The sequence below is a fragment of the Pagrus major genome, chromosome 24 (genome assembly GCF_040436345.1).
Source record: "Pagrus major chromosome 24, Pma_NU_1.0".
NCBI lineage: Eukaryota > Metazoa > Chordata > Actinopteri > Spariformes > Sparidae > Pagrus > Pagrus major.
Window position 1 is genome coordinate 19,567,457 of NC_133238.1, and position 14,825 is coordinate 19,582,281.

The 14,825-nt window shown below is 44.3% G+C and overlaps 1 protein-coding gene across 1 annotated transcript in view; it reads right to left on the bottom strand.

The window, feature by feature from the left end:
- Positions 1-14,825, bottom strand: part of LOC140992385 (receptor tyrosine-protein kinase erbB-4-like) — a 295,571-nt gene that overhangs the window by 33,701 nt on the left and 247,045 nt on the right. Inside the window, exons 18-20 of the mRNA XM_073462698.1 lie at positions 10,778-10,900; positions 9,382-9,480; positions 4,398-4,583 (exon numbers count right to left, since the gene is read on the bottom strand). Coding sequence (XP_073318799.1) covers positions 4,398-4,583; positions 9,382-9,480; positions 10,778-10,900 — 408 coding nt within the window. The remainder of the gene's footprint in view (positions 1-4,397; positions 4,584-9,381; positions 9,481-10,777; positions 10,901-14,825) is intronic.

A 14,825-nucleotide genomic window follows, 5' to 3' on the forward strand; every position in this document is an offset into this window, starting at 1 on the left:
ATTACCTTGAGAGCGCAAAGATCACTCAGAGAAGAGGGCTCCGAGTTATTTATGCTGCTCACATGCCCAAACACACACTGGCATGTGCTCAGATGCACGCAGAGATGCCGAAACACACACAGTAATGCTCGTGGACACACTGCAGAGGATGTCTGTCTTTTTTCTGGCTTTAAAAAAATACCTCAGGGCTATAAGATGGAGGACCTGTGAGGAGTATCCAAAAGGCTAATTTAACAGCGGAGAACCAAGATATCTTTCTTTAATGCTATGAGCATTTTAACTCCATTAGCCGGGGGTGAGTGGTCAAGAAAAACACATGCTATTAAATGGCATCCCTGCTGTAACTGGGAACAAATACCCGGATCAGTAGACTCAAGCTGATTCATGAGCAGCTAGATGCTAATGATGTGGGGATGGCAATGTATGTCAGATGATTGGTTGTTCCGTCCACCCCTGAGGTCCAGACTGACGTATCTCAACAATAATTGGATGGATTGCTGTGAAGTTTTGGAGACATTCATTGTCTTACTGACTTTGGCGAGCCCCTGACTCCAAGTTGTTGCAATTGGTTTGCCAAGGTGAGCCCTTGGGTTGACTCCCAACACAACCCCGGACTAACTTAGTAGGTTGAGACTTGGGTTTTGCACTCAGCCATTAAAAAGAATTGATATCCCAAACAAACGTGGACTATTTTTTGCAAATTTGAAACAACAAACTTTTGCAGTTTTGCAAATTTTAGCAGTTCAAGTGGAAACCGGCGACAAAAGGATCGCCAGTCAGCCTTTGTTAGGGTTGAGTACTGTTCACGGTTGATCCGATATCTGGAATTTGATGCTGGTACCCAATGGTACCTTTTTTTTGGCACTTTACTCTCTTTTCAGGTGCTGAGATTTGGCTAAAGCTAGCAAAAATGCTAAGATAGCGCCAACCAAGAGAGTGCCCAACAACAACTTCTTCCACTAGCTAATTAATTACATAAAGATGTGGATGAAGTTGTGATGGACAAAGAATAATCGTTTTGTTTTAGCTGCCTGGCCCAAAACATTAATGTTCTGGTTCACTCACCGCTCCCGTAGCGTTGTTTTTGACTGTAGCAGGCACCTGTTTTTAAAGAATAAGCTCTAAAAGCCCACTGCACACCACCTGCCTGACAATTAACAAATAGCTGGTGAACACAGTGGAGCATTTAGCAGCTAAAAAGACAGATATTCCCTTGGTAGTTGGTGGAGACCAAAAACAGAGCAAAAAGAGAATAAAGATTGGACCAGAAACATGACTCCATTTGAGAATGTTTCATGCCGAATGATAGATTCTGAATCAATTAAAGCCATTAAAATAATACATTGAGATGTTGACAGTACACATGCATTCCTAATTAGTTCTCACTTAACAAGACATGATCTGTCATTAAGGTCCAGGTGATGAGGGTCTAGCCAGCACTCAGGATGCTCATTGTTGACAGTAATGGAAAGAACAGGTCATTTAACGGCTAATAAGAAACCGTATTGATTCCAACAAATTGATTAACTAATTCACTCAAAAACAAATTATCAGTGCATGATTTCCAATCACGAGTCAAGCGCCTTCATCTGCACTCACATCCACAAAAATGAATCCGAGAGCTACTGCAATCAATCACAATCAACCTCTTTACTGAAATGGATCCCGCAGTGCCGTGCGGGCCGAGGACAGTTGTGAATAATCTCCTCTCCTGCTCTTCCTCACTTACAGAACCACTAAGAAACTGACATTTCCCGCCTGCTGCCACAGGTGAAATCGAATCCAATTACAGCAATAAGTACCTGCTTAAGGAACCTGCTCTTGGGAATCATCCATCATGGGGGACTAAAGGGTTAAGACTGAGCACACTAACCCCCCCACCCCATGAAACCAAAGCTCTCATCACTGACTCAGAGAAAACACCGCCTTTAAGGATGACCAGTATGAATCAATTCCAATAGACTGACTGATAAAGGAGGGCTGTAAGAAGAGGAAATCACCTAAAGAATGGTCAGTGAAAGAGCTTCAGTGCACAGTTTATGGGGTTACTGTCTTTTAATGCCAGTATGCCAGTTTGTAAGCAAGCTAATGGCAACATTATGACAACTGGAATAACTATAACCCCATTTATCTCACCTGTGTTGAGAGTTGGAGAGGAAAAACAACTCATATGAAGCCTTAAGAACAGCTGTTGACACATTAGTGATGAATATCTGGACGAACTATCTTGTTTGTCTCAGGCAATTAAGTGGAAGTCTTTCCTTATATCTATAAATATCAAAACCTTTCATGAGTAGTAAAGTAAAACCACCTTTCCTTATAATTATAAATGTTTGAAAACATTTATGTTGTGATGGAAAAAGGTCCAGCTGGCATTACAAGCTTCCAGTTGATGCTTTTGTTTACAATTAGCCATTTATTAGCATCTTCGTTAGCCAGATTGCAAATATGATCCCATCCTTTCCTGGGCTACATGCATATCTAGTTCAAATTGGAAGGGTAAACCTTCTGTGAAATCACTCATTGGTTGGTGGACTACCAATTTAAAGCCTCAAGGCTGACAGTTCGGCTGTCGCCATCTTGGTTTTTTGGAGCAAGAAGTTAGTAAGCTGTGGAGCTAAGTGGCCAAAAACTTTACATCCTGGGGGGAGTCACCATTGGCAACGGGGCTTCAAGTAAACGCCAGACTCGGACTTGCCACAGCCTCTGAGACTGACAGATGCCAGTTTGAAGACAAAGGATACAGTATGGAGGCGATTTACAGTGGCTATGACTAGGACTGTGACTCCCAGGATGAGGAGACACGGCAGGTGGGGACAGAAGAGGTATGAAGCGGCGGAGTCGTATATCTATCTGGCAAAAACGGCGTGTAGAGCTAGAATATCTTCACATCTTGCTCGGTGAATTGAGGATTTCTCTTGGCCAAACCAGATGAAGAGCCAGATGGAAAAGAAAGGAAAATAGGTGTAAAAACATCTCCTTTCTTGACATTTTCTGAGTTTGTTTAGTTCTTACGAGACTTGACTGAACCTACAAGTGGCTATCGAACTAACATCTCTTGCGATACATGACGGTAAAAAACAAGACGGGTCAGGGATAGCTTGTTATAATGCTAACCTCAGTAGAAACGTAAAAATTCTGGCCATATCTTACAAATAGCCTTTTTAAACTGTTGCCTGCAGTAAAGCAACACAGATGCTTCGTCTATCCGAGGAGTATTTGGCTTGACCAGTAAAATTACTGACTGCAGTTTTAATTATACAACCTCGTCTTGGAGGCATAGCTGCAGTGGGAGCAGAGAAAGTCTCTTTGCCTGACTGAAGCCTCAATGGACAGAACCACACATCTTCAGAATACACATTAGCAAACTGGCAAACTTGAATTGCACATAATCAACAAAATATTAACAGTTGTTGCCTTGTCCAAAAACCCTACCAGGCTGACAGTGCCAGCAACAAATCAGCCTTTTAGTCAGATCATTTTGTGCTGCTCCTGCTTCTAGAGCTGATAGGGGGATGCCTCTGTATCACAGCAGATGTCTGCCTGCACAGCATGTAATAGCAGCCTCGCACCCTACTGCCATCCCGGAGTTATAACTCAGAGAAGTTAAATCTTACCCCAGCAGTTACACTATCAAGCAGTCTGCCTGCATCGACTTAATTTGCAAACAAAACACAAATGTTCTTTGGGTAAGCAAAAGCACACACAATATTTCAAGCCTTCCTGCTGTTTCAACCATTCCGAGTGCAGATTTTATTTGGGGTAGCAGGAGAATGGCTCTTTAATTCGTTAATTTCTTGCGCCGTCACTCATTTCCTGAAAGAATAATGTGTGTTGATGTGCTGCTAAGACAGAGTTCAAGGCTTGTCTGCTGCTTAACAGCCTCAGTGGCCTATCATGTCATTGTGAAGTGTTGTGAGAGTGATCAGCGTGTCAAGCAGTGAGGATAATTAGGATCAACAGGGGCGAATTGGAAGAGACACCAACAGACTCAAAAAGTGACACACATTCAAACATGCAGCTATTGTTCTCCTATTCTTTATGAATGCTCAGAGTTTGTATCCTGATACTAATGCCACCAAACCTTGACAACAATGGCAACCTGTGTAAATGAGGCATCTAACTGAAATGTCACGCAGTTCAGGGGCATCGTGACAGCAGTTCAAAACTGTTTTGAAAGCTGTTTAAACAAGAATTTGGAAAGCACAACAGTATCATGTTGTTGCTTGTTTGAGATGATACCAGACTTGGCATCCATCACATGCTGGCTCATTCGACATGAACCCATAAAAGCCATTACAACCCACACACCTGCCAACATATTCAAAACTGTAAAAAAAAAAAAAACAACAACACACAGATGCCACCCTCTTTTCGACCTGATCGTCGTCACCTACCTTTGCGATTTGGACACACCAGTTGAGCAGCAGCTGCGATCCGATGTTGTCCTTGTGCTCGTGCACGTAGTCGAGGAGGCAGCCGTGGGGCATGAGCTGGGTGACCAGCTGGATGGTGGGGCTCAGGCAGACGCCCAGCAGGCGCACCAGGTGGGGGTGCTCCATGCTGGCCATGATCAGGGCCTCCTGGGTGAGAGGGGGGTAAAGCAGGACAAGAGGGACTAAGAAGATTGTTGCTTTTCCAGGAATGGGAATGCAGAAGTACCCAAGTCAGTTCCAAAGGCAATCAGTTTTGCTGACTACCAGATATCTGGTTCTCTATTAATGAGTATAATGTTGCAGAATCCACCATAGTTGAATGCTCTTAAGATGCAGGTCCTTGAATAGAGTTGCAAATAGAGAAGGTCCACTGTTATTTGGAATATTTTTTCCTATTCAAATGTTCCTTTAGGACCCCTGACACACCAGGCTGACAGTCAGTGAGCTTCTGTGGCCCTAGTTTTTGCAGTGTGTCCTGCACTGTTGGCACTAGTTGACCCTTGTTGGCAGCTTTTCAGCTGACTGAGGGTATGTAATCAGTGGTGGAGCCCGTCTGTGAGAGAAATCACTTTGATCGGTTGTTCAGCTAAGCAAACCAGTGCATGATGAGAGAAACAGGACATATTCTCAATGACAAGTGGTGTGAAAATGGCAGGCAAACGCTGCTTTATCATAACAGTAGTTTGTATATCCGCAGTCCTGAGTCTTGATGACCAACACCTGGTAGTATGGAGAGATACTTCCTCTCACACAGGCACAGAACGTACCAGCTAGTTGGCAGTCGGCTTTAGTCACTGCTCGCTTCTTTCATGTTGGCCTGGTGTGTCAGGGCCCGTAAGAGACTCTTCCAGACAGAGTTATGATCCTGTATGGTTTATGTTATGGCCATTAGATTTTATGGTAGATGGCTCGCAATACTACAAAACCCATGAGCTCCAGTCACTGTATCTACGGAAAACCAACCAGTCAGAGGCACTATACTGAGCCAAATAGTTGCACACGTAACTAAACTTTAAGTTTTGTGATTGGATGCTGTTGCTGAAATGCACCTTTCAACCTCTTTCTCTCAAATTAAATATTTTCGAACAAGACTGTTCATCTTTTGTACAGATGATTCAATTCAGCAGGGTTTCATGCCGATCCAAGCTGTGAGTCATGTATCATTGTCTGCAGGAAAATAAATATTTAAATTTTTACTTCTGGAGCCAGGGGGCACCCAATAACGCTCCTATTTTCCAGCTCTATGGTCATGGAACGATTACCTCCAAAAAGAGTAGTAGCCAGGAGAGAAATATCTAGCTTCCATGTCCAATTACAAAATTTCGACAAGACATTAGGGTCTACACCAAGGTTGGGAACCATCGTTGTAGATTTGGACCAAGTATTATTTGTCCATGCAGCTGTTATTCATACATAATACTGCACTGTATTCCAAAGACTTCTTACTGGAGGTGGAGTTTGATGCATAAATTAAGACTTGTGGGATGATGGCTGTATCTGCATGCACAGCATCTGTCCACAGAGACAGATTCTCACTGTGCGAGAAAATCCTGCAGAAACCTTCTTCAAAGCTGCAGAAACGCAGCCTTTTTCATCTATATTTCAACACGTATAAAACACCAAGGTTCCCACTGTAAATGTTGCACCAGCACAATTAAAAACAGCACAGTGTGAGCGGTGCATATTTAATAACGCCCGGTGCTGTCTAATACAGAGTCACTATGTGTTTGATTTCATAAGCCACTTTTTAATTTGTCTCTCCTGTTCGATACGGCGTGGAAATCCATTTTCTGTCTCCCCTCTCGTGTCTTCCTGCAGCAGATGGACGTAGAGGTTTGAACAGTTGGGACTCGACGTCGGGTAATTGTTATTGCGGCGCGGCAAGCAGAAGGATGTGTGGTGGTGATGAAGTGTTATGATGGCGAGGGCTGGTACTCGTGGCCGCCGTGTACATGCATTACGGCTGAGCGGGAGCTGCACTCGGAGTCATCGCTTAAAAACACTCACTTCAGTCCTTCTCCTCAGCTCGCGCTCGCTTACTCACGCGCTTTCACATGCGGACACACACTCTCTTGGCAGCTCTCTAAAACACTCACGCTCACACACTCAAGGACACGCTCTCTCTCTCTCTCTCTCTCTCTCTCTCTCTCTCTCTCTCGCCGTCTCTGCATACAGCAAATGGTCGAGGAGGTGTATATCCAGGCTTGGCCCCGGGGGCAGCTGATAGATAGATGAGGTGCCTTTTTAAATTTAGATGCCAAAGAATGAGCTTAGAGGGAGAGTGGTGGGAGCGAGATGGGTGTGAGTAGATTAATTCTGAACAGGAGGGGGGGTTCATAGGCCATAGGGAGGCTTTTGGCACCATCAGTGCCCTGATTTAAGCAGAGCCTCCCGGCCCAAAGTAGTGCCACTACATCTCCACTTCATAAAACCACCTGCTTCCCTCCCTAACTGCCCGACATTATACAACTCCTGCCACCTCGACACCGGGAGTACCACACTCGTCGGGATCAAGAGAGGGAGAGGGAGGAAGGGGGAAGAGCGAAGGAGGACGCCGGTGTTTGTAACAGAAAGAAGGAGGGAGCGCTTTTATTCTCACTCTGTGATCCCAGAAGACCCGGGAGTCGTAAACTATGTCGGGCTAAACTCTCGCTCTTGCTTTCGACTCTCGGTGCAAACGTTGTGAGGACTTGTGTGTGTTGGTGTGTACTCGCCTGCGTGTGTGTGTGTGTGTGTTTTGGTTTCTCTCTCATCTCCCTGTAGCGCTGACCTCCATTACTGCCGGCTGACCCTCCCTTCCCATCCAGCTCACTTGCTCACTTCCCCACACACACACACACACACACTTGGTGCCAAAGCGGGCATAGCCTCGCGAAAACTGGCGCACGTTCTGAGAAGTGTGTGTTTGCATCCAAACACGCTAAATTAGCGCCCCTATTAGGGCTTTTGCTTTCCGCATATCGCATAATCAACTCACTCGCTCAAATTCACATATTTGCAAACACAAGCAAATCACCCCGCAGCCGTTGCACGCGAGGCCGCCGCCACCTGGGGAGCCTTTTGTTGTAAAGCGTGCGCTTGTTTGTTATGTGTGTGTTTATACGTGTGAATTTTTCCGGAGTGTGTTTGGAGCTGGCACTCCAGTGGCTAGTTTCCCAGTGGCGAGGCGTGAGCCTGCCTTTAGATTGCTGTTTAACAAGCCGGCAGACAGAGCATATTGGCTCTGGATGGACGGAGACCCCCGCGGGGAGAGACGGGGAGAAGAGGAGGAGAGGGAAAGGAGGAGAGGAGGGAGGCGGAGGGAGGGAGGGAGGATGCACAGACGGAGGCGGAGAGGAAGGAAATGGGCAGGGAGGGGGATTGAAGGTGGAAGTACAGCCCTGTTACTTGGAGTGTGGTCAGGAGTTGTTGATAACATGACTTTTATTTTTATTTTTATTGACATTTATTCAGGAGTGTTGCCATGGTGATGCCCTGCCTAGTACTGTCTTTTTGATCACTATCTGCCAGTAGTCTTTTTGTAGCATGGGATAGTCACCGTGTTGGTGTTGGTCCAGGACACCCCCTCATCTTACCAAACAGTGCCAAAAACACACCTGGAGCAAGATGTCCTGGCTGAGGGGGTTGTGTTCAGCACTCTAACTCAACAGAGCAGGGTTCATATCCTGCTTAGATCATATTATTATACTAGACACTTACTATTTTTACATAAAAGTTCACTTATTACCTCCCCTAAGGAGGTCATGTTTTTGCCTGTGTCTGTTCTTTTGTTTGTTTGTTGTTTGGTATGTTGGTTGGTTGGTCGGTTGGACTGGTTGTTGGTTGGTAGATTGGTTGGTTGGGTGGAGGGTAGGCTGGTCTGCGGTTGGTTGGTTGGTTGGGTAGTCGGTTGGCTGATTGGTTGGTTGGTTGGTTGGTTGTTTGGACAGCAGGATTACACAAAAACTACTGAGTGGATTTCCCTTCCAGCTTGGATGAAGGATGGTTCTCGGCCTAGAATAGACTCCATTCACTTTTGGTGCAGATCCAGGAATTTTTTCTCACTTTCTTTAGTATTGTGAGATTACTCATGCTAATTTCTCAGGGGATCATGCACAGATCTTGATGATAAAAGGCTTATTTAGGTGGCTGGTATCTATGAGTGAGTACAATTTGATGCAGATCCTTAATCTGGTGACCTTCAATTATGATTAAGCAGTTTATGGGTGGTTTGAAGTGGAGTTTGATGTTATGATAGTATAATGCTTGAATAAAATGGGATAGTTGGGCCTTGGCAGAGGTATGTGCTCTACTGAGAGCTGCTGAGTGTTTGTATTTGAGTAATCATTTATAAAATGAGAAGATATGTGTTTCTGATGAGCTGGAACCAGACAATTCTCACCACTTTTGATTCAAATTGAACATTTAACAATGCGGTTGATGCATTTTAAGTTGACCCACTAATCAGCTAATCATTTCAGCTCTTCTGTCGAAGCAGGAGAGGAGAGGGAATTACAGAACAAGTGGAACCTGGGGATAAGTAAAAATTGTAGTCTGGCTGTGTGAAAAGAAAGATGGGTAAATTAAAGAGGGAGAGCAGAAGAAAGGATGGAGGAAAGAGGTGGCAGAGATAAGGTGGGAAGAACTGGAAACTCCCCAGGAGTTCTTCTTCTTCCCCTCTATCACTCCCGGTTTCCAATAAAGCCATATCTCATAAACAAGTGCTGTTTTTTAATAGAGTCTCGTTCAATACATGCCCGGCTGTACAGCCTAGCGGGGTTCACTTTATTACTGGCTCTGGCTGAGATTGTGCTCTCGTAAGAATTTACCGCCGAATGCACAATCCCACAGAGCGACGGGCTCGGCCGCCTCTCCGACAAGGCTAAGACGTTACGGCTCAGGCTCGCAGACGTCAACACACACACGGGCCGAAGTAGACACAAATTGTTGCGATATAAATACTCACGTCCATGAACTCCACATTGGCTTTAGGGCCCGTGGTCTCGTTGAGGATTTTTATAGCCACGGGGATCTTCACTGTCTCACCTTCTGGGACCCAGATGCCCTGAAATGTACAAGCAATCACCATAAATGCACTGCTCTCTCTCAATAAACATGCCCAAAGCTAGGGTCATGATGATTTTGATGGGTATTGACTGCGTTTAACTGCGTCTAACATTCCTCTGCAGGTCAAATCAGTGCGTTCACATGCATGAACCCGGGAATGTGGTTCCTCAGGCTGATATACAACATTTCTACTCGCTGTATAGTTCCTAAATGGAACAAGTAAATAACTCTGGATCATAATGGGACCATAAATTGATGCAGGACTATGTATGCAGATTAACTGTAGTAAAAAATGGCAATAAAATCAAATAGGCCCATCAATAGTGTAATTGAGAGGAATTTAGAGTCGATAGAAGAGAATGCAGCATTTATTCAATGAGTTTGCTGTGTTTCCGGGTGGTATGAATAATTTTGCCAAGGGCAGTGAAGTTGGCAAGCAAACAGCGGTTTCTGTTCCAGGTCCTTGAGCCGCCCCAGGCTCATGTCTGTCAGGAAGCACTGCTACAAAAGGGAAATGTTTATGCTTATTGTTTAGGTTGTCAAGCAGGGCTGCCGGACTAGTGGAGAGGGCAGCGCCTGTTGAAAGAATCTTTGTGCTTGAGTGTCTTCTTCGCCGTTTCGCTGACTCACTGATGTTTGATGTATAATGTGGTGGAGTGTGTATTTTATGTACACACCACAAAACACACAAGAACAGGCACTTGTAAATGCAGACACGCCAGCTCAGCTGCCAGGATAAAGTGTTGTCAGCTTGCATTTCTGCAAACTACAGATTCGTACAAATTTGTGCATGTCATACATGACACAGTGACATTTCTGCAGTAAGTGTCCACTGTGTGAAACCGCTGGACGTCGAAAATTTCCAGACATGTTTGATGCAGCAAAATCGGATAGTTTTGACGAGATGTCGTGACATTTACACTCAACTGGGTGTTTTTAATGAGACTAGTACTACTAAGTGTTGGGAAGTTTCCACGTTTGTAGTGACAAAACCAGATATTTTTGACAAGACATCACGATATTTTACGGCCATGTTTGTAGCAACAAAACAAGATATTTTTGGAGAGATGTCATTTCCAGCCATGTTTGTGGCAAAAAAACAGATATTTCTGACAAGATGTCAGGAAATCTGCTGTGTTTGTGGGCACAGAACCAGGTATAATCCAAAATATGATCTTTTCCTAACCCTAGCCAATTGGCTTTTTCGAAATCTAACCTACGTAAACTTGCAGCATAAAGAATCGTACATTGCCAACATTTATCCTGCCGATTGGCTTCAGTACAAACGCACTGACCTTGTAGACTGTTCCAAACGCTCCAGAACCGAGGATCTTCACCCTCTTCAGCTCCGTCTCTTTCAGGATCCGCAGCTGGGCCTGGTTAGGGGCGGTTCCACTGGGGGTCAGGGGCTCCACCAGCTGACAAAACAAACAAACAAACACATATTCAGACCATTTTTCCCCACTCGTACCCTTCCCTTTTTGTGGCGACTGGTGCCAAAAAATGTAAAAAGCATTGCTATCGGACAAACTGAGATGAAATAATTCTAATCTCTTGCTTCTGGCACTCTGACTGCTAAAAACAGCTCTTAAAATGTGTGCAGGAGAGTGAGTGAGTTCCATAATTCATTCTTGTAACGATAAGTACAAGGTGAACAAAAAGGTTTATTTACAGCAAATAAACAATCAGCCAAAAAACAGCCTCTGCCCTGCCCTGATAGTCACGATTTTACAGCACACACAGAAGCGTTTATGAAATACAAATAATTCACGGGTGCGAAACTTGAAGTTCTCGTCGGAGCTGGCAGTTAGCAGCGTGGACAGCAGCGTGCCCAGCCACTGAACAAATCACAGTCTGGTGTCAGCTGCTATCACAGCCGACAAAGAGTAGCAGCTCACCAGCTGTGCACATACAAAACAATTCCAATTCAAGGTTATGACAAGCCTCCTCCGCGTGCCTGCCTGCCAGTAACAGCTGACACTGAACAGCATCCCAGCAGCTGGCCGGGCCACCCGCCTCACCACTAGCCGCTCCACAAAGCCCCGGCTACTAAATATAAAGAACAGGAGCTGGCACCTGCAGTCGGGCTGTGAAAGGATTCGAGACACACACACATATTCAACCAGACATCATGTAGCACACATCCCAGAGCGCTAACGCATGCAGATACATGCATGTAGGGTATTCACAAATATTGACAGCACCCGCTCATATCAACACCGAACGCACACAGAGTACACATCAGGCCGCAAAACACACATCCACACACACACAGGAAGTCGATTGCCTCTGATCAATACACGTCTTAATGAGCCTATCAGCCTATCGGGTTCCTCGTTCGCTGCGGTTTATCAGCGGGATAATCACCCAGCTCGACCACGGCCATCAAACAATATAATGAGACCATATATCAGTCGGTCAGCCATACGAGCGCTCGCTGAATGTGATATAAAACCATCAGCACAATAGGAGCGGCCATCGCAGAGGCAACGGCGGTCCGCAGAATGGATGACATTGCCCGCAGCTCGGCAATGACATGTCGTTTAATGGCTATTGTTATGGCCGGGGCCTGAAGGCGCGGTGTAAAGCCTGCTGGGATGTCACGGCAGGAAGTGAGTTAGCAGACGGAAGGATGAGGGATAAACACCGAGGGAAGTGAATGAGAGAGGCAGCGGTGAGAGGACGGCTGAGTGATGGTGTTATAGTGAGGCGCCATTGGAAAACTACATCTCATGCAGTCGTTTGGTCCTAAAATCTTATTTACGTTCCAAAAATGACAAGATATGGTGACAAAAATGGGAATTTGAAAACAATTTGGCAAACTAAAACTCCTGCCGAGGGCCATTTTTTATGATCAATAGCTCCAGAAGAGCTACTAAATGGACCTTGAGGTAAAATAGTTTTGTCAAATATTATTTCTATTGTTGAGAATGAAACTTATCTCAACCAATTAACTTGTTTCAGGAATTTTCTAGCTGTAGTTTCAAGATACCAATAATTATCCCAAGATAATTTCCTGAAGCATGGGGAACTACATTGCTTTAAATAAGAATTCATTTTCCCATGTTTCAACCTATTTAACCATTTGACAGTCGTAAAGTTACACAAGTGGGGGAAATAACACAATATGACAGACATATATGAAGATCCAATACTCATATATTTGATTGTGTTAATTACTGAATCGGAACATAAAGTTCTGTCTTGGTACTAATTTCTCAAAAAAAACCTACTTAAAACTCAAATAATAGTATTCATTTATTATCAGTAGTATATTGTAAGTATGTATTTTAAACATGACATATTTATGGATTTATAAACATAATTTAAGAGGACTTTTACCCTCAAAAACCTTTGACTTCAAGACCAAACAACCAACTAACAGGCCCTTTTCACAGCAGACATTTTGACACGTCAAAGCAGGAAAAGCACAGGTGGAATTTCTGACACTAATGATGGCTGCATTCCATTTAGGTGAGCTAGTTCCAGGGCTCTGTTATGTTGCATGCTGACTCACTGACATGGCCTATTAGAAAAGAATGGAGCCATTGTTAACATTGGTCACACCTGCGCTTTTCCTGCTTTGACGAGTCAAAAACAACGGCTGTGTAAAAGGTGAACTAGCATCACATTTGGTGTCAAGCGTGGCTGAGTTCTGATTGATCTACAGCGCATTAAGACCCGCCTACTCCAAACCAGTAGCAGAACTCGCTCTTGTGGAAAAAAAGCAAAACTTTTTCTAACTTCAAAAACAGGTTTTAAAGGAATTACCTGCATTAATAAGGCTTAACAAATGGTTTAAATGCTTTATAGATCAGTTTTATGCTAGTCGTTTAGCATTTGAGCGAACCCTAACACATTCACAATGATTATTAAAATGCTACTGATGATAAACGTCCTCCTCAGACAAACTTAAACTTCTGGGTTGCCAGGTTGTGGAAAAAAAACAACAACATTTGGCTTCAGTTGTATCCTCCTCCTGCATAACTTGGTTTGTATTTTTAGTTCCCGTCATCTTTTCAACGGACATTTTCCCCAGTGGTATATCCACACCTGGCCCCTGTTGGGTACAGGTGCACCAAAAGGTAAAGGTTGTCCGATAAGTCGAAACTTTGCATCAATAAAGCTGCTTGGCAGAAGATGCCATATCCACTGACCTCCACACAGTCTCCACATACCTTGAAAATAATGATAGCTATCCTCTCTATAAAATATGTGGCATAAAAGGACTAAAACTTGGCTTAGTTTTGCAACCCTGGTGTTGTAAAATGCAAAATAAATAAGCACTGAAACTTCAGAACATCCTGTGAATCTAAAACTCTTCACCGAAACGCACACTATACATTCAGTGATGTGGGTGTCGCAGCTTTAGGGTGACAAAGCGACCTATTAAGTGGTGGGGGTTTTGTGTCAGGCCCTCCTATTAATTACATGGAACCACCGACTTCCAAATTTATTTACCTCAACAAAGCTTGGACTTTGGTCACATCCATCACATGAGCCTGGTATTTGGCCAAAGAGCAGCATTTGCATTCGTTTGTTTTCACATTCGCCGCATGAATAACAAGAAAACAAGTGGCGCTGTAGGTGGAGGGAAATGGAGCGGCTCAGGCAGAGCGAGCAGAGAGGATGCAGAGGGAGGAGGTGACGGAGCAGCAGTAAGAGCAGATGGTGACAGGCTGTAGCTGTTATTGTTTCATTAGGACGAGGCTGGACTGGGCTGATGAGGGGAGGAGAGGAGAGGTCTATTAAATAAGATGCACACCCATGGCCTCCGAAACTCCGGAGCTCGCTCGCACTCACACACTCACACACACACACTCACCACACCACTTTATTTACCAGCTAATAATGCGCCTTGCCTTCGCCAAATGAGCTTCGCCGGCGCGGCGGTGCAAAAGGATTCGGATGCTTCATTGGACAAATAAGCAGCGTGTTCGAGCCTCGAGCTAGAATACATTCGCAGAATTATTCTGTATTGAATAAGTAAACAATGTCCCCAAACACAGAGCTGCACTGCGAGCCCTCGGGTACACGCTTTAATGTTCACATTACTCATATAAAGTGCTGCATTTGTTGTGTCGGGTAATTGAAACCAGGTGAAAGACGACTGCCATGCCACAGCCTAAATGTAGACGTGTTAATATTTCATTTGTATTCTTCAATATCTTGACTACCAGTCCTGTTTATTCTACAAACGTGGAGATTAAAAAACTGCAAAAAAGGAATTATTTAGCAGAGTAATCAAGTTCTGTTCTCTGTATAGTTACGTCAGAACTGCGTCATAGTGGATAAGGCTCACGGGCTTTGGTTCAACTACATAGACAATGTCTTTTTAAGATA